The sequence below is a fragment of the Artemia sp. Qi Xiang Cuo genome, chromosome 6, assembly GCF_049724085.1.
Source record: "Artemia sp. Qi Xiang Cuo chromosome 6, ASM4972408v1, whole genome shotgun sequence".
Lineage (NCBI taxonomy): Eukaryota > Metazoa > Arthropoda > Branchiopoda > Anostraca > Artemiidae > Artemia > Artemia sp. Qi Xiang Cuo.
Genome location: NC_142799.1, coordinates 43982885 through 44002866, shown reverse-complemented (window position 1 = coordinate 44002866; position 19982 = coordinate 43982885). Strand labels below are relative to the sequence as shown.

Here is a 19982-nt window from a genome sequence, read left to right as displayed (position 1 = left end):
TTATGGTTAGGAGAACGCTGTAGGAACAAAAATGATAAAATAATGTGCACGGTTTGGTTTAGCTTATTTTTTCATTTCAAACTAATAGGACGAGTAAATTTGCAGTGTCTTTAAGCTTCATAGAAACAGTTTTCACTTGACTGAGCTTAATTTTGTCTATAACTACATAGAGAAAATTGGATAACTACAAGCCTGAATATGATACTAAGTATCAATTATTTTTTGTCCAGTTTTCCAGCAAACCTGAAAATATACGTAATGCTTGTGTGTTTTAGTTGATGCATTTAATAAGTGCAAAATATCGATACAGTCAAAAGTCGTACAATAAAAAAGTTACTCTTCTGGTTAAGTCGGTTAGAACTCATTGAACAGTAAAGGAGCTTCAGGTCAGTTGAAGTTCGAAAGGGCAAATCTATGGCAAACATTTTTTCCAACTTTTATAGCAAAGTTATGTAAACCAAAAGGAATAAAAAAAAAAAAAAAATTACAACCAATATGGACTTAAAAGAAAAAGAATCGAGATGTTAAAACCGAAAAATCATAAATTAAAGAAGAACTAGAAAAAAGAAATCTAAATATTCCATTCAAAAATAAAATGATGTAATTCGTGCCAAATCCGTAATTAGGTTCTGGAAGAGTTTTTCATTCCGTGCAAAAAGACAAAATGAACTTTCTCCAACTTTGTACTAATTTTAGTTTGTTTCTTACATAAAATAAAATATTTCTAATTACTTCTGGATTGCCTCAATCAGGAGTCTTCAAATTACTCTTACAAATAGACTTTTTCAAGCAAATTAATTAGACGAAAAGTTATCAAATAAAAGGTAAAGTCCTATATTAATACCTAAAACAAACAGAAATAAAGTCATATAATATAAAATGAACAAAAATTAAAACGAATTCTAAGAACTCTTTGTTTTCAAGTTGCCAACATTTATTTCGTTTTACTTATTAATTTTTTATAGCATTAAAAGTGAAGACGCCTTGTTTATAATACAGGCACGACATTATTATCCAAGTATATTTTCATTCCTGAATCTACTGACCAAGAAATCTGTCTCTTAGGTTTATTTTATTTTTTTATGGGTTTTGACAAGCCTTGTCTATTTCGCTTTAAATCTATCGTTATGTAAGTTACCGTCTCTGTGCACATTAACAGAAATATAAATGCCTGTTATGGTTACTTATATAAAATCGGAGCATAATAAAATTATTTGTTTGAACTTAATTTTAACTTTGCTCAGTTGAGTAATTAGTTAAGAGCTTTTAGAAGGGAAAATTAGTATCTACGGTACTTTTTCAAGAGGAAAAAAACAAGGAGATCAGCTGTTGGGGATTGATGTTTCTCCTGCGAGTAAGAAAAAGTAAGACATGAGTGTGCATTTTTGGAAAAAATATCGTTAAATGTACCTAGCGAAATGGCAAAAATTAATCCCAGTCTAAAATGAAGTTCGACTCTACATACTTGAAACTAACATTCCAAACAAGATAAAATAATAATAAAAATCATCATCTACTTTTATCAGTCTACTGAATCCGTAGATTTAACCTGATCTTGCACATTTTATATTAAAATAATTTTTTTGCCTATAGCTTGGTTTTTAATTTCAGATTTTACGAAGTGGAAAAAAATTACAGTTAGTAAATACAGAAATAGGGAAGTGCGTCGAAATTCAAGCACATAAACATAATGTGACGTTCAGACGTTAGACTTCAGATTCCAATGCAAAATTATTGGTTACACGAACATACTTCATTAATGAGGGCAAAAAAAAATAAATAAAAAAAGAATGGAAATAACAGAATTAAAAAGCAATGCGAAAAAAAAATATGTTAGGAGAAACAGCCATTATTATAATATTTATAGTAAATACTGTTCTTACATGTTCCATTAGTTTCTCCTTTCGACTGGTTTTCGTCATATTTCACCTCTGGAAAAATATTTGTTTTAAGTATGAACAATAAAACTTAAGATTTAGGATCAGCCAAAATAAAAGCTACAAACCTGTGTTTCGTACTGGTGAAGAAGCTGCCGACGATTCAGTGCTAGTACTTGATGAGCTAGCAGACTTCGGTTTAAAACGATCAACTGAAATTCGACTAATCCGTGAACTTCGCCCAGACTTTTGCTCCTCACCTAAATTGACTGAACTGCCTGAACTTGCACGTGATAGTGGCTTAGTAGTCGTGGGTGAATGAAGATTAGATGTCGTTGTCGATCCAGCATAGCTATGCCACTGCTTGGGAGAGTCAGAATCCAACTGAGTCCGACTAGTTTGCTGGGATGTTTCTGGTTTGCTAGCAGTAATACTGCTGTCATCTGACTCTACTGCACTTGCAGTACCAGAAACTGTAGAGGCAAATGATTTCGGTACTGACTCTTCCTTTCTCTCTAATGCTGAGGCCTATAAGAAATACGGATAATATTAGCACTATATTTTGATAAACAATATTGGTAAACCGTGTTTAATAAATTATGTTGGGTAAATTATGTTGGTCATTTTGTACAAAATTATTTTTTCCTTGCTAAGCAAAGTGCCAAGAGCCTATGAGTAGCGAATATGATGAGGTGAGAAGGGCCCGCGGTCATGAGAGGGTCAAAAGTCCAGTTGCTCATATTAATAAACTAGGGGGCGGAAGGGTAAAACTTTACCTGAGCTCAGCAAGGTAAGTCCCAAAGACTGAAGCTGCCGATAGCAGTGAGTAAAGTGAGTGAAGTAATATTAAGAAAAAAACACGAAGCAGAGTTTGAACAAGCTTAAAAGAAACTGAAAAGCTAGAAAGGTGAAATTTTTATAGAGTAGTTTCGGGACCATAAGAATGAGTATGGACAAAAAGTTGAATTAAAAGTTTCATTTTTCAATGAGGATCTTTCAGATAAATCTGGATGACGAAGGAGGAGGGCGTTCCCGTAACCTGCCATCTTGTGAAGAAATACCTTTAGACTAAGTATGAATATGGTTGCTGCAGGTCGACAGCTCCCCTCTTTTTTTTTGAAGCATTATGGAAATAACATAAAATATTACAATGCAATTGGGGCATCACTAAGAACTAAAATTATTCAAAAAGTCTCCCTTGAAAAACGGCAAATTCCTTGGCCATAAACAAATTTTAAATTTCAGATGCCATCCCTGAGACATATTTTAAACTCTTTATTTCAGGAATATATATATATATATATATATATATATATATATATATATATATATATATATATATATATATATATATATATATATATATATATATATATATATATATATATATATATATATATATATATATATATATATATATATATCGGCGCGTACAAACAGCTCCTCTCACTTGATCTGCCATCAGTGGTCCAATTACCCTGGAACACGTATTTTGGCAGAAACTTTCCCAAAATGCGTTTGAAACCAACTTGAGACTTCAAAACCTATTTTTAATTCCTAAAAACATCTAATAATAACATTACACTGCTAACTACCGATTTTCAAGTATGTATTGGAATAAATTAATTTAAAATTAGTTTCTTCAAAATTAGTGTTCCAACGTTGAAGCCAAGTTTCGCGTCCAAGAGAAATCTGACTTGTCTACCCGTGAAAAGATCTGATACCGCCTATGTTTATATCTGCAAAAACGTTCTTCGGAGCACTCACACCCCGGTCCGGGTTTTTATAATGGGTGAGATAGGGAATGATCATACTGGATAATTATATGAACTGTGGTGGTAACGAACTGTAAGTAAGGAGCAACCCGGCTCAATAGTTACCGAAACTCTAATAAACGGAATTTTGATATAAATATATAAATCAAAAGAATCGCTTTTTTATACTGATTTAAATATATAAATTTCATTAAGTTTAATTTTACCTATCAAAGGTGACGAGCACTGAAAATTTTCATGATTTTCAAAAAAAGGGGGAAACACCCCCTAATTGTCAAGTGAACTTAGTGAAAATCACAACGTCAAATTCAGCGTATCAGAGAACCCTATTGTAGAGGTTTCAAGCTTCTATCTGCACAAATGTTTTTTTTTTCAGGGGTGATCGTATCGACCCAGTGATCCTAGAATATCGTGAGAGGGCTCATTGGAACGGAAATTAAAAGTTCTAGTGCCCTTTTTAAGTGACCAAAAAAATTGAAGGGCAACTAAGCCCCCTTCCCTGCCCCTTTTCTCCCAAAATAGTACGATCAAAATTTTTAGATAGCCATTTTGTTCATCATAGTTGAGAGAAATATGCCTTTGGGTATAATATACCCCCCCCCCCCAACCCAACAGCTCCAGGGGATAGGTCTTTTAGTTATAAATTTGCCCATTATTTGCGCATAGTATTTGTTATTGGGATGTATGCATAAATTTTCAGGTGGGGGGGGAACTTCTCTGCTGGAAGATTTCCAAGGGTGGATTTTACATGGGGAGGTAATGTTCCAGGGAGGGACCGTTGCATGAGAAAGCATAAGCCAGGGGGCTTTGCCATTATTCTTATACATTTTCCTTGTTGTGGCTTTCTTTCTATCTACCTTCTGAATTTTTTCGTGCGGATTAGTTAAGAATAATTTTCCAGGGGGAAATTTATACCGGGATCGAATTGTCTAGAGATCATTTTTGTGGGGAGGGAGTTTCTCCGTGGAGGTGGGGCCAGATTTCCTGGCACTATTTAAAAAACAATTAGAAATTAAATAAAAAAAAATTTTTGATCTGAAAGTAAGGAGCAACATTAAAAATTAAAACGAAGAGAAGTTATTACGTATATAAAGGGGTTTGACCCCTCCTCAACACCTCGCTCTTTACGCTAAAGTTTGAATTTTATCACAATTATTTAATAACGACTCCTGAAACACAAGGGTCGTTTAATTAAAACAATATGAAGCTTTTTTTAAAGTACTAAAAGACTTCAGCGTAAAGAGTAAGGTGTTGAGGAGGGGCAATCCCCCTCATATACGTAATAATGTCTGTTCATTTTAAGTTTTAATGTTGCTCCTTACTTTCAGTTGAAAAAACTTGTTTTTTGATTTAATCCCTAAGTAGGAATGAATGTGCAGAAAAATCTTGGGTGAACAGTCATGAACGTAAATAAATAATATTCTGTGTCTCATTCGGAAAATAAATGAGGGAAAGACTAAAAATACAAATATTAACATTATTAAAATGCTTAAGAGTCACATATCAAACAGTTCGTGGTAACGAACTATAAGAAAGGAGCGACCCGGCTCTATAGTAACCGAGACTCTAAAAAGCGGAATTTTGATACCAATAGATACATCAAAAGAATCATATTTTTATGCTGATTTCAAATATATGAGTTTCATCACGTCAAATTCTACCCATCAAAAGTTACGAGCCTGAAAAAAAAAACTGTCTTATTTTTGAAAAAAAAGGGGAAACACCCCCTAGAAGTGATAGAATTTTAATAAAAATAAAACCATCAGATTCAGCGTACCAGAAATCCCTACTGGAGAGGTTTCAAGCCCCTATCTCCAAAAATGTGGAATTTTGTATTTTTTGCCAGGAGAAAGATCACTAATGCGTGTTTATTTGTTGTTTTTTTTTCCAGGGGTGATCGTACCGACCCAGTGGTCCTAGAATATCGCGAAAGGGTGTATTCGAACGGAAATTGAAAGTTCTAGTGCCCTTTTTAAGAGACCAAAAAATGGAGGGCAACTAGGCCCACTCCCACGCTCATTTTTTTCTCAAAGTCACCCGATAAAAACTTTGAGATAGCCATTCTGTTCAAAATAGTCAAAAAAGTAATAAATATGTCTTTGAGGATGACTCAATCTCCCACAGTTCCCAGGGAAAATTCTGCAAGTTATGAAGTGCCCATTGTTTACATATAGTATAGGTTATTTGGAAGTATACAGATGTTTTCAGGAGGGATTTTCCTGGTGAGGAGGGAGTCGGAGGAGGGGGTTTCGTGAGAGGATCTTTCCATGGAGGATGTTTCCTTGGGGGAAGGGACATTTATAGGAAGGGGGCACCGGATTTCCCACCATTTTTTAAAAAACGATAAAAAAAATAAAACAAGTTTTTTTCCGCTGAAAGTAACGAGCAAAATTAAAACTTAAAACGAACAGAAATTATTAGGTATATGAGGGGTATACAACCCCTAAGCAATACCTCGCTCTTTACGCTAGAGCTCTTTTTAGTACTTTCAAAAGCACTATCTATTCTAATTAAACTGTCTTTATGATTCAGGGGTCATTCTTAAAGAATTGGAACAAAATTCGAACTTTAGCGTAAAGGGCGAGTGGCTAGGGGGCGAACCCCCTCATATACCTAAGAATTTCTGTTCGTTTTAAGTTTTAATTTTGCTATTTACTTTCAGTTGAAAAAATTTGTCTTTTTTTTATTCAGTTTTGCTTAAAGAGGAGATGAAAGGAGAAGAAAAAAAACTACTAGTAAAAAGCTAAACAAAACTGTTAATCCAGGTTTATTCAAAGGTAGATTAAATAAAAAAAAAAACAAGTGTTATTAAGGAGCAACATTAAAACTTAAAACGAACAGAAATTATTCCGTATATGAAAGGGGCTGTCCCCTCCTCAGCGCCTCGCTCTTTACGCTAAAGTAGACTATTTCTCACAACTCTGTTTTTTAAAACAATAAAAAACTTAAGCGTAAAGAGCAAGGCGTTGAGGTGGGGACAGCCCCTTTCATATACGGAATAATTTCTGTTCGTTTTAAGTTTTAATGTTGCTCCTTAATTTCAGTTAAAAAAACTTGTTTTTTTTTAATTTAATTTTTGAACGTTTTTGAATTAATAGAAGTTTTGATTTTGGCTCACCGTACATGAATAATTAAAAAAAACTGCATATTAATTTTACTTTTATTTGGTTAAATGGCTTTCTCGAAAGTTGTTTAATTTTATATACGAACGTTTTTATTAGAAAAAAATATACGTAACTTACGAATTAACTTACGTAACGAACTTCTATAACCATATATTTTTAATACGTAGTTTAGGGGGATAGCCCCCTAGTCAATACCTCGCTCTTTACTCTAAAGTTCAAATTTTGTTCCAATTCCTTAAAAATGACCCTTAATCACAAAGGCCGTTAATTAAAATAAATAGCTGTTATAAAAGTACTAGAAAATCTTTGGCTTAAAGAGCGAGGTATTGACTAGGGGGTGAACCCAATCATATACTTAATAGTTTCTCTTCGTTTTAAGTTTTGATGTTGCTCCTTATTTTCAGTTGAAAAACTTGATTATCTTTATATTTAATTTCTGATCGTTTTTTTAAATAATGCTGGGGAATCCGGAGCCCCCTTCATAGCAATTTCCCTTCCCTCATGAAAACTTCCTCCATGGAAAGATCCTCCCACATAAACCCCACCCCCCACCCCCCAATACCAGAAAAAAATCCCCCTTGAAAACGTCTGTATACTTCCCGATAACCAATACTATATGTAAACTTTGGGTAAAGTTTTTAACTTTCAACCCTCCCCCCAGGGGCTTTGAGGGATTAAGTCATCTTCAAAGAAATATTTATCATATTTTCCATCCTGCTGAGCAAAATGGCTATCTCAAAATTTTGATCGGGTGACTTTGAGAAAAAAATGAGCGTGGGAGGGGGCCTAGTTGCCCTCCATTTTTTTTGTCTCTTATAAAGGACACTAGAACTTTTAATTTCCGTTCGAATCATCCCTCCCACAATATTCTAGGACCATTGGGTCGATATGATCACCCCTGGGAAAAAAACAAACTAACAAAAAACAAATAAACACGCATCCGTGATCTTTCTTCTGGCAGAAAATACAAAATTCCACATTTTTACAGATAGGAGCTTGAAAACTCTACAGTAGGGTTATCTCATACGGTGAATCTGATGGTGTAATTTTCATTAAGTTTCTATAGCTTTTAGGGGGCCTTTCCTCTTTTTTCGAAAATCAGCCAAATTTTCTCAGGCGCGCAACTTTTGATGGTAGGACTAAACTTGATGAAACTTATATATTTAAAATCAGTATTAAAATCTGATTCTTTTGATGTATCTATTGGTATCAAAATCCCGTTTTTTAGAGTTTCGGTTACTATTGAGCCATTCGACTCAAACGGAATAACGGCTATTTGTAACAGGGGCTAATTTGAAATGAAAAAGACATGAAAGGTGGATATTGACATACATAAGCAGTATCGTAACCAGAACATCGTAAACTGTGGCTTCAAATATGGACAGCTAATGGTTGTCCACTATCTGGGAACGTCTTAAAAAAAAAAAAAAAAATTAAGTTAGTTGTCAAAAAAAGTGTACGATCTGGCTAACACATACGATTCAATTTTCCTCCAAATATGGAAGAAAAGAGGTTAATTTAATTAAATGGGATAGACCGGCAAATGCAAACTATCCTATTATGGCAGGTCTAACCATTATTCAAGATTATTTTCCGAAGTGAATTATTCACCGTGTTTATTCAAATTTCCTTGCTTTGCTTCTTCTACCTTCCCTGACCATGGCATATGTTCTTCCCGTTTCCGTTGATGCTACAGTTACATATGTTCAGATACTAGAATCATGCTCTTTGAATATTAACGGTATTAGTTCTTGTGATATAAATTGCTCACCTTTGTTTTTCCTTTTCACCTTTTCCAAATGTGCTTTTGTTATTCCCTAGTTCCTGGTAAATTAGTGTGCGGAAACATCTCTTCCGTTCTTAAATGAAGTTAGACTCTATTGGACTCTTAAAATTTTGAATTTATCCTACTTTCTTTTTTCTGCAATAATGCTACTTTTGAGGGAAATCAGTTTGGTTTTTAGTCTGATGATGGAGTCCAACACGCTCACTACGATCTTGCTTTCATTTATTCTTAAAGATGCTTCAGCTAAAGGGTTTAGTTTCCATATTAATGCTCTTGATCTGTCTAAGGCCTTCGATGGAGTGGATCATAGTCAGGCTCTTTATCCTTGGTTTATTCTTCCTCTATGGTGTTGGTACGGAAATTCTTATCTTCGAATAAAGGGAGTGGTGCCCTATCCTCTTTCAATGCTTCCGTTCGCCAAGGCGTACAAGTGCGGAATTTTATTAAACAGTTTAAGTTTTATCTAGAATTGTATCAAGTGGAATATTGCATTTCATAAATTCTCGAGTGTTTCCTCCATGTGTTTTATGGATCGAGTGATATATCTCTCCGTGCCTACGAGGATGAAATTCTTCTAATAAGTTGATCAAAAATTGGTTTGTCGCAGATGGCTCAAAAACTTACTTCTGCTTTAAATAGAATATTACTAAATGTGATTATCTATGTTCTATGTTCCTTTCTAGGTTCTATGTCCTTTCCAATTTTAGACCTTTAAGTTCCCAAATCCTATCTCTAATGTTTATTCGATTTTGTGGCTGGGTAATACACTTACAAAAAATCTCAAGATACTATGGAAGTGGGCTCTCCGTGACGCTAAGGTGAAAACTCAGACTGATTACTCTTGAATCATATTGAATAGGGGTAAGTACAGTCTGGGGTAGTTATGATACCGAAAGCCAATGTAATGACGCTGGTCAAGCATGGTTCTGAACCATGGGTGTTTACAAAGTTTGAATTAGACATGCTAGATGATGTCCAGATGAATTCTCAATTTTAATTAGTTAGTCGTTTAAGAGGCCTAAGGATAAATCTAAGGAGGAATTATCCAAGGACAATTTTAGGAACTCATTGATGTGACCGGAGAAAATATGTACGAAGCAACACAAAAATTCATTTTGATCGCAGTTTCTAGGGCTGTAAGAAACGGTAGGCTAAGATAATTAAGTCGCATGTTCCAAACTCAGGATCAAGTAGACGTTTTAATACAAAGATGAGGATAGAGGAACCCGAGTTAATGACAGTGGTAAAGTGGGGGGTCTGAAATGTGGCAGTAAAAAGTATTTGGAATATATTCTACTTATTTTGAAGTGGAATTGTATAAGGATAGTCTTAGGTACTCGCGCAAAATCTTTTATTCTTCCTGTTTAATTCAAATATGTGAAAATTTACAAAGATTGCCATTTGAAGTGTTTAGCTGCCCCGCCCCCCGGCCCCCGACCCTATGAAAGGTATACCCTAGAATCGCAAAGATTATATAGTGCGATAGTCCCATAGATGTGAAGAACATTATGCATTTATTAGTTTCTTTGGATTTAAATATTTGCCATTGCCGAGACGGAAAGAAAAGCTTGTATATTAGCAACTATTTTAATGGTGAACGCCAGAATAAACATTCAACCCCACACAATCCCTTATATGATACATCTGATGCTTGACATCGAGAAGGCTATGTTCAATTGGTAACAGGCATAAACAAACGTAGGCGTGAAGGTAACGCAGCATACAGTTTCTAGAGAGCACACAAACTATCACTAGTTCCTTTCAAAATTGACTTGAAATATCTACAAAAATCTACTTGCATAGAGAACATCAAGTCATCCTTGTTGACTGTAGAAAATATTGTAAGATCTATGAGCTAAAATTGGATTTTGATTGGTCTGACGTTTAAGATATTTAAAGTACTTTTAATAATAATCAAATAATACAAAAATTTCTAACCTGCCGAGAATAACTTGGTCTTGATCTGTCGGTGGTTGGGGTTGTAGGGTTTGATCGCCGAATCCCTTCCTCTTCGGTATTTACAGACTGACCACTTGCCTTTCGTCTTGGTGTCTCTGTGACGGACGACAGTATAGGTTTGCTTTCGCTACCGGAAGCCGTTTCTTTGTTTTGTTTTTTCAAATTGGCTATTTCATCTTCTTCACTTTGCTGACGAGCTGTTTTTCTAGCTGGTTGAGATAAAAGAGTGGGGGCTGCCACTGGAGCAGATAGAGGGGGCTTAGGTGGCTCACTCTTCTTTTTATCTTTGAGTTCCATATCCTGAAGTCGTTTCATTACTCTTGGGGAATCAAACAGTCTGATGACTCCTGAAAGAGCAGGTAAAATTGTAGCTGAATTATAAATGTTTTTAAGCACATATATCTTACGGATAATAGAAATGGCTCTTATATGTGGCAGTGCCACTCCTCCCACTCCCCAGAAATTGTTTCACAAATGAACATAGCTGTAGAACCAAAAGTTCTGCCAGTGATTTGGCATGTCTAAAAACCCCCGAAAGCATGGAGTTTTTACCCCTCAATCCCTTGAACTAGGAGTGAATAGCTCCTGCTTTTTATTCTGATTCGATATTTGCATCATGTTTGAGTCTAGTAAAATTAAGAATTTTGAAAAAAATATTCACTTCAAAGGCAAATGTTAAGTTTTACAATTTATTTTCACATTGAATTAGATTGAATCTAGTGGCTCTGCTACTTCAGCCAAACTAGAGGTACTGATAACAGAAAAAGGTGACAAGTAGAATATTAGATCATTCATTTTTGTATTTTGAGGAACCTTTATTTTAACTGATTCTTCCCTTAATTTTTGGAAAATATAGTCACGTTTTTCGAATTTACATCTTGACTTTATTGGCTATTTCTTCACCCTGCTTTACTTCTTTTGATCATCATTATGAGACAATATAGGAGTTAATAGTAAATTTCAAAGTAGTGGCACCACATTCTGGCGGAGAAGTACCAACAAAACGAAGTTATTTGCAATGAATCATCTTTAGAAATCTACTACCTAAAAAATAAGCTCATGGAACAAAATTACTTTAATCTATTCTCCTTTCTTCTCAAATGAATAAAAATATAAGACATTAGAGAAGCATTTCCTCAGAAGTAAAGAAAGAAGATTTAGAGTCAGAGCTTGGGAACCTTACGAATGGCACTTTAATGTAGATTTGTAAAAACTCTCAGTTGAGAAAGCTCTGGGAGGATCTTAAGAAAAGAATATATAATAAAAAGAAAATAATAAAAAAAAATCCAAGCATAAAAATAAAACTGAATAATCTAATTATTTATGGAGTGATTTTCAACTAGCGTTAGGTTTTATAATTTTCTATTTTATTTTGTACTTGTTTCAATGTTTTAAATCCGTTTCAAATCTTTGTATAAATTTTAGGGTATGATTTCTAATCGCAGTAAAAAATATGTATCAACCAATATCGGTTATTGCTATTTGCTTGTAAACATATATGTATCCCCAAGCATCAAGCATCCAACAAATAAATAGCATTTAAGATTATGGTGTCCGATTGTTTTCCATCCTCTTGCTTTGAAATAGAAAAAAAAAAACTTTCTGGAAAGGTTTGCTTGTAGAGACTTACAGTTTTAAACCTCCACTAACAATCTTTTTTTTGCTCTTATTTTTCTAAATAGTAAAAAAAAAAATATTTGAGGAAGTCTGAATAGGCAATGCAAAAAATGCAAGTCTGAAAGTACAAACTTTCTGGAAAGGTTTGCTTGTAAAGACTAACAGTTTTAAACTTCCACTAAACATCTTTTTTTTTGCTCTTATTGATCTAAATAGTGAAAAAAAACTATGGGAAAGTCTGAATAGGCAATAATAAAAAAAATGCAAGTTTCAACGTACACACTATCTGGTAAGGTTTGCTTTTAAAGACTTACAGTTTTAAACTTCCACTAAAAATCTTTTTTTGCTAATGTTGTTCTCAGTATTAAAAAAAAAAAAACATTAGGAAAGTCTGAATTTTTCATTCAGACTTTCATTAAGATATTTGTAGATTTTTTTTTTACTAAATTAAATAAAATGAATTTGTTTTTGAATATGCTAAAAAAAACATTATGTAATGAAAATTCATACTTCAAAGTCAGTACAACGAAAATTGTGTGCTAATTCTACAAAATTGGAATTTCATGTTGTTATCGTTTGCTTAGGATAACAAAAAAAACTTAAGAAATATTTTCTTTTTTTAAGAGAGAGGCTTCTTAGACATCCAAACAGGATGTGTTGCAAGTTTGAGCGACAATTTTCTTTTAAAAAAAATGCATCGAATGCACCTTGTTTTAACATATGAAATATACTCGAAATGTTTTTTTGGATGTCCAAAGACAGAAGATTTTGTACAAAAGTTTTCTAGTACTGATTTTGACATTCGGAATATACAACGAAACCATTTTTTCGACATCTTTTAACTGTGTTTTAATCAGTGGGGAAAATCTATTTTTTTTATTATTCTTGAAATAGAAACATAGAAAATAGTCCATAGGCCTCAATTAAAAACAATTTAAGTTAAGGGTTACTTCTTAAAAAAGAGATTCACTCTAAAGTTTTTCTGTGTAACTTCATTCTGAGCATTAGCCCTTAACTTAATTAAATAAAAAAAACAACTTTTTTAAACTGAAAGTAAGGAGCGACATTAAAACTTAAAACGAACAGAAATTAGTCCGTATATGAAAGGGGCTGTCCCCTCCTCAACGCCTTGCTCTTTACGCTAAAGTTTTTTATTGTTTTAAAAAATAAAGTTGTGAGACAGAGTCAATTTGTATATTAATTTTACTTTTATTTGGTTAAATGGCTCTCTCGAAACTTGTTTAATTTCATTTACGAACGTTTTTATTAGTAATAAATATACGTAACTCTCGAATTAACCTACGTAACGAACTTCTACATTCATTTATTTTTAATACGTATATTAGGGGGCTCGCATACTAGTCAATGCCTCGGTCTTTAAGCTAAAGTTCGAATTTTGTTCCAATTCTTTAAAAATGACCCCTTAATCACAAAGGCCGTTATTTAGAATAAATAGCTCTTATGAAAGTACTAAAAAATATTTGGTTTAAAGAGCGAGGTATTGACTAGGGGTTTAACCCAATCATAAAAGTAACATTTTCTGTTCGTTTTCAGTTTGGGTGTTACTCCATAATTTCAGTTGGAAACCTTGTTTTTTTTTTATATTTAATTTCTGATCTTTTTTTTAAATAATGCTTGGAAATCCAACACCCTGTTTATAACAAGGTCCCTTCCTACATGAAAGCTTCCTCTGTTGAAAGATCTTCCCAAATAACCCCCAACCCACACACCTCCGTACTACCAGAAAAAATTCCCCCTGAAAAGGTCTGTATACTTCCTAATAACCAATACTATATGATAACATTTGGCAAAGTTCATAACTTTCAGCCCTCCCCCCGGGGACTTCGGGGGATTAAGTCATCCTAAAGGACATATTCATCACATTTTCAACCATGCTGAACAAAATGGCTATCTCAAAATTTTGATCAGGTGACTTTGGAAAAAAAAGAGCGTGGGAGGGGGCCTAGTTGCCCTCCATTTTTTTGGTCACTTAAAAATGGCACTAGAACTTTTAATTTCTGATCCAATGAGCCCTCCCACGATATTCTAGGACCACTGGGTCGATACGATCACCCCTGGAAAAAAAAAAAAAAAAAAAAAAAAAAACCCATCCGTGATCATTCTTCTGGCAAAAAATGCAAAATTCCACATTTTTGTAGATAGGAGCTTGAAACCTCTACAGTAGGGATCTCTGATTCGCTGAATATGATGGTGTGAGTTTCATCAAGGTTCTATAACCTTTAGGGGGTCTTTCCCCCTTTTTTCGAAAATCAGCCAAATTTTCTCAGGCGCATAACTATTGATGGGTAGAAATAAACTTGATGAAAGTTATATATTTGAAATCAGCATTGACATCTGATTCTTTTGATGTATCTATTGGTGTCAAAAACCCATTTTCTAGAGTTTCGGTTACCATTGAGCCGGGTCGCTCCTTACTTACAGTTTGTTACCACGAACTGTTTGATTATACTCTGTTATAATATATTATTATCCATGGTGCGTTAAAAAAAGTGTTATGGGAAGAGTTTCATGGAGTTTCATCAAGGATGGTCCCAATCTTTAAAAGATTGGGGTTTTAGGTTCAAAATGGGCTTTTTGAACATTTATGTATATTTTTTAGATAGGTACCTTTCGACCCTTCGACTTCATTCAACCATGATAACATTGATAAATAGTGTCTGCTCTAACTCTATTCTTTGTCTACTTTTCCATTGTTTTGTTTGGGATAAAAGCGGAGATTATAGCCTAATTTTTTTAATCAATCCAGGCCTTTAGGCTTTTCTAAGAGATTGAGGTCCTTGAGTTCTATAGAAAAAACTGCACGTGTAACCGGAAAAGACTGATTAGGGGTTGTTTATTAGAATATATTACTGTGAGCAATAGCCGTACCAATATACCAGCTCAAGATTATCCTTCTTAGAGGGAAAGACTACTATTCAGTATATTTACTAAATCTGTTCAAATTAGAATCTCTCAAGCAGAATCGCATCATTCTCTAAGTCATCTCTACATTAACTGAGGAAGCTTAGCCCTTCTCAAGGGATATTAATGGGCCCCTCTCTATAATCACGCTTCCAATTAAGCTTTCTACGTCGGTAAAAGTGGAGAATATATCCTTGGAAACTAACCACTAAGCGGTCCTTTCGAAACTGTTTCCGTATCAATGACTTTCTCCCTTTCTTTCTTCTGCTTATCTTCATTGTCTGAAAAACGGACATTTCGACTACTTGGCTCGTTGTCTGAATCAACTGAATCAAGATGCCTCATAAACCGCGACCGGAACCGAGTTCTTCTCGAATCGCTCCCTGAGCCATAATCGTCATCATCAGCTTGATTGTGGCGACTGCGTCCTGACCTAAAAGATATAGAAATATGCTTTCAATTGGATGAAAAAAATGGAATAGATTATTTCATATGTGTCTGTCAAACTGCGAAAAAAAAACAGATGCAATATTGAGGATGTTACTGTATAAATTTAAAAAATTATACCATTTGCCTCATTATGTCTGATTTAGCGTTTGGAAGCAATTAGCATCATTGCATTATGTTTTTTTTTAATTGTACGTCCGCTTTGACGGAAAATATTACGTTATTATATTTTGTTTGTACTTCCGTATCTTTTCCTGTTTTCTCATCCTTTATTTTCTTTTTTTTATCACGATTGTCTATACTCTTTGTCGCTTAGCCCGCTGTATAGTAAGGTGATTTTTGTTAAATTCAACTCTCCCAGTCTCCGTCCTTATAGATTGATTACTTTAAATAGTAAGCTTGATTAGCGAAAGGTTGGGTTTTCTTGAGAGTGATTGTATGAGACTACGTGATATTGGGGATGGGGCACTAAATAGAGATTTGGAAGTGGCGAATTGAATGAAGATTAAGCTGATTCGCAGCATAAATTTTTGTGTGATTTGAGTTCTAATAGATTTGAAAGTGGATTTTCTATTTTTCATTTAAATTGCCAGGGACTTTGAAGTTCTTATGACATTTTAAATGAATTGTCTCCAGACAGCACCTGTTGTACTAGCTTTAACAGAGACTTGGTTGCACAATCATAATTCTTCCTTGTTGGAAATTGTTAATTATAAGCTAGATCTAAAAGATAGAGAAAAGCATCAACATGGAAGTTTAGCTATTTATGTACGTAATCATTTTCAAGTTAAGATTAGGCATTATATGAGAGTAACCCGTGAAAGGGTATACGAACGTATCGTCTAAGAATTAGAATATCTGAATTTCAAATGTTTTATAGTTGTTGCATACAGATCCCCATCGTGTAGTATTGATGGGTTTGGCCTACTGTTAGATGAAAAACTCGATAAGTTACCAATTTCAACCAAGTCTTGTTTTATTTGTGATGATTTTAATTTTAATTTGAGAACAGTAAATACTAATAGCAAAGTTCGTGAGTACCTTGATTGATAATACTTTTTAAATACTGGATACAATACTGCTAATGTCATTGTGAATAACACTTCAGACATTTTAGGTACAATGGTACCAGTATCTTTTCTTTAAAAAAAAAAAAAAAAAAAAAAAAAAAAAAAAAAAAAAATCAAAAGACCAGCATTAGAGCGTTCTGAAGTGGGTGAGGCATATTAATGTATCGAAGTTAAATAATAAGCAAGGAGACACGAATTTTGATTTTTATGATACGGATGATACATTAGATTTAAATTGATACATTATGATGCATAATGATACGAATATAAATGATAAGTTTACAGGTTGGTATTCAATGGTTAAGAATCGAGGCTAAGGTAGATTTTTTTAGCGATCGTTTTAGAAAAGCAGAAGGTAACCCTGGCAAGATTTAAAAAATTATAAAAATATGTGGTTAATCCGATTAATCACGATGATATTTTCATTTTCGATGGTGATAAGAATATAAAAAAAAACTGAACGAATGTGTGATATTCTTTCTAGTATAGGAAGAAGATTAGCATTGTCAGTTGCACAACATCCGAGTGATGGCTGTTTCACCCAATTTGTGTAGTTAAGTAGTGATATATCAATGTATCTACGACCAGTTACTAAAAAAGGACTGATGTGGTAAAAAATATGTGAAAAAGTGGTGCGTGGTCTGATTTAATGTCAGTGAAAGTATTTAAGGCAATTTTTCCTGTCATATTGCACCAAATTTTGCACCTGGTTAATGAAAGTTTTAAAAATGATTTATATCCTGAGTGCCTTAAAGGTGCAAGGGTGCAATCCCTTTACTTAAAGGAGAAGAGAAGAATAATATAAATAATTATAGGCCGATATAGCCTTTCTGATATAGCGAGGTTATTAGAGAAACTGATAAACATAAGAGTATCCAAGTTTTTAGAGAATAGATAATTTTTTTATCCTAATCAATTTGGTTTCCGTGAAGGGATGTCTACAGAACAGGCAGTTTTAATGTTGACTACGTTTGTAAATGATGCTCTAGACCAGGGTTTTAAAGTGGCGTCCATTTTCTTAGATATTGTAAAAGCGTTCGACACTGTTGACCATGTAATTTTATTGTGGAACCTAGAAAATTGAAGCTATTTGAATCCTTTTTGAGTGGTAGGCCACAGTATGTAGAAATGTCTGGAGCTAAGTCAAGTGAAAGAGTAGTTGAATTATGTATGCCCAGGGTTCCGTATTAGGCCCCCCTTTATTCCTAGTATATATTAATGACTTGAACTTTTTTCTAATAGGTTTGATAAATAATTCTCAAGGTTTACATACTAATTCTAAGGTCATCCTTCCCAGTTGTGCTGATGATGCCTATTTTACTGTGGCAGCAAAGACTTCAGCTCATTTAATAGAAATAATGAGAAAGGGTACACTATGCCTAAATAGGTGGATGAGAGTAAATAAACTTTGTTTAATTATAATAAATCAAGGTTTTTTATGCATGGTAGGTCTTCTAAGGATTACCCTTGGATCACTGATATACAAAAAGATAATTGTGTAGTCAAACGTACCAATAATATCAGATATCTTGGTTTTATTGTTGATGAATGCCTTAGTTTTAAAAATCATACATATTTTATTAGTAGTAAAATTTGATGAAATCTTGGAATAATGAGAAAGTTGAAGAATATATTTTCGGATTATGTGATGAGATAACTTTATTTCCCTTTAGTCGACCCGTATTTGTTTATTGTGTGAGTATATGGTCTAGTACGTTGTCGGTCCACTTGAAGCAGCTACATGTGATGCAGAACATGGCACTCCTAGTTTTGGCCGGAGATAGCAAAGAAACATCAGTTAGATCTCAATATGTACAGTTAAATATTATCCCTCTGTCAGGTCCACAGTTTATAGAATTAGCAGTATGATCATACCCTATCTCACCCATTATAAAAACCCGGACAAAAAAGGTGCGAGTGCTCCAGAGAACGTTTTTACAGATATAAACATAAGCGGCATTAGATCTTTTCACGGGTAGACAAGTCAGATTTCTCTTGGACATGAAACAAGTGGAAACCCGCTATTACGAATAATGCACTTTGTAACCATTTTTCATTGATTGACGGAAACAGACTAACCCGCTAATGTAGAAATAAGTGGGAGGAGCTTTTTGTTCGTACCGAGAATAAAGACCAGAAATGATCTGCGATAAACTTACTGGATAATTCTATAAACTGTGGTCAGGTCTAGGAAAATTTTATCATGCATTATTCATGTATAAGTATTATTCCAAATTAGTTCCTAGGTGTTTCCTAAATTGATTTGCTTCTGGTGATGACATACACAATTATCCTTCACGATGTGCTAATAAAGTGAGGAAACCTGAAGTCAAACTAGATCTTTATTTTCAATACATTTTATTGGGCCAAATGTTAGAAATAATTTACCCGAATTTTAAAAAAGTCGCAAATTTGTGTGATTTCCGTAGAGATGTTAAAACAGTTTGTATCCAGTTGTATGCTTTTTGAAGAATCGTTAAATTGAATTTCCTTCTCTCTCAAGTTTCCAGGGTTGCGACAAGGAGTAGGGCAAATACAGCCTTTTTTGTTTTTGTTTTCTTCTTCTTTTTTTTCTTATTTTTTCTTTCTTTTCTCTCCTTCTCTTTTTAAATTTTATTCCTTTGTTTAAGGGGTTACTCCAAGCAAGCGAAAGCTTACGGAGGGTCAATTATTTTGTTGTATTGCTTTTTTTTTTGTGTATGTATTTTCTTTATGTATTTTGTTTTGTATTTTCTTAAATAAACCCCGTTATCAAATTGAAAATTGAATTGAACTGAAAAATTGAAGAGAGTGCATTTTGTTTCAAATTTATCACTGTAACTTATTCTTTTTATTTTGGTAGGTATGAATAATTTTTTCTAGTTTTGCAAATTTTGACTAGATTACATAAGGCTTGGTATACATTTCAACATTGAGGTCTAACAAATTGCAATGAATTAGTCAAAGCAAGAGCAGCAATACGGGCTAGTTATCACCGTTTTTAACTAATTTGGCTGCTACAAAATAAAATACAACAAAAAATACGTCTATATTTTCTATATTATCTATATTATATGTCTAAGTTTTATCCTTTGATTTCTATGTAAATATATATATAATAAATATATATATATATATATATATATATATATATATATATATATATATATATATATATATATATATATATATATATATATATATATATATATATATACATATATATAATCTAAGTTCAAGGTACCAGCAGCAAGGCTACGCTAGTGTTGGAAAACAATTAAAGCTCTTGTTGAAGGAGTTTAGAAATGAGATGCCGGTGAGTGTCTTTGCTGGAAGATTGTTCCACATGGCATCAAGTGATGCTTGGATGATGACATCTAACGAGTATTAATTTCAAAGAAAACCAAGACTTTTTCTGGAAGTGC

General features: G+C 33.6%; 1 protein-coding gene across 1 annotated transcript in view; it reads right to left on the bottom strand.

The window, feature by feature from the left end:
* The window catches only part of LOC148951260 (uncharacterized), a 191279-nt gene that overhangs the window by 71156 nt on the left and 100141 nt on the right, over positions 1–19982 (bottom strand). Inside the window, exons 7-10 of the mRNA XM_089091043.1 lie at positions 15268–15494; positions 10502–10869; positions 2006–2405; positions 1884–1931 (exon numbers count right to left, since the gene is read on the bottom strand). Coding sequence (XP_088947169.1) covers positions 1884–1931; positions 2006–2405; positions 10502–10869; positions 15268–15494 — 1043 coding nt within the window. The remainder of the gene's footprint in view (positions 1–1883; positions 1932–2005; positions 2406–10501; positions 10870–15267; positions 15495–19982) is intronic.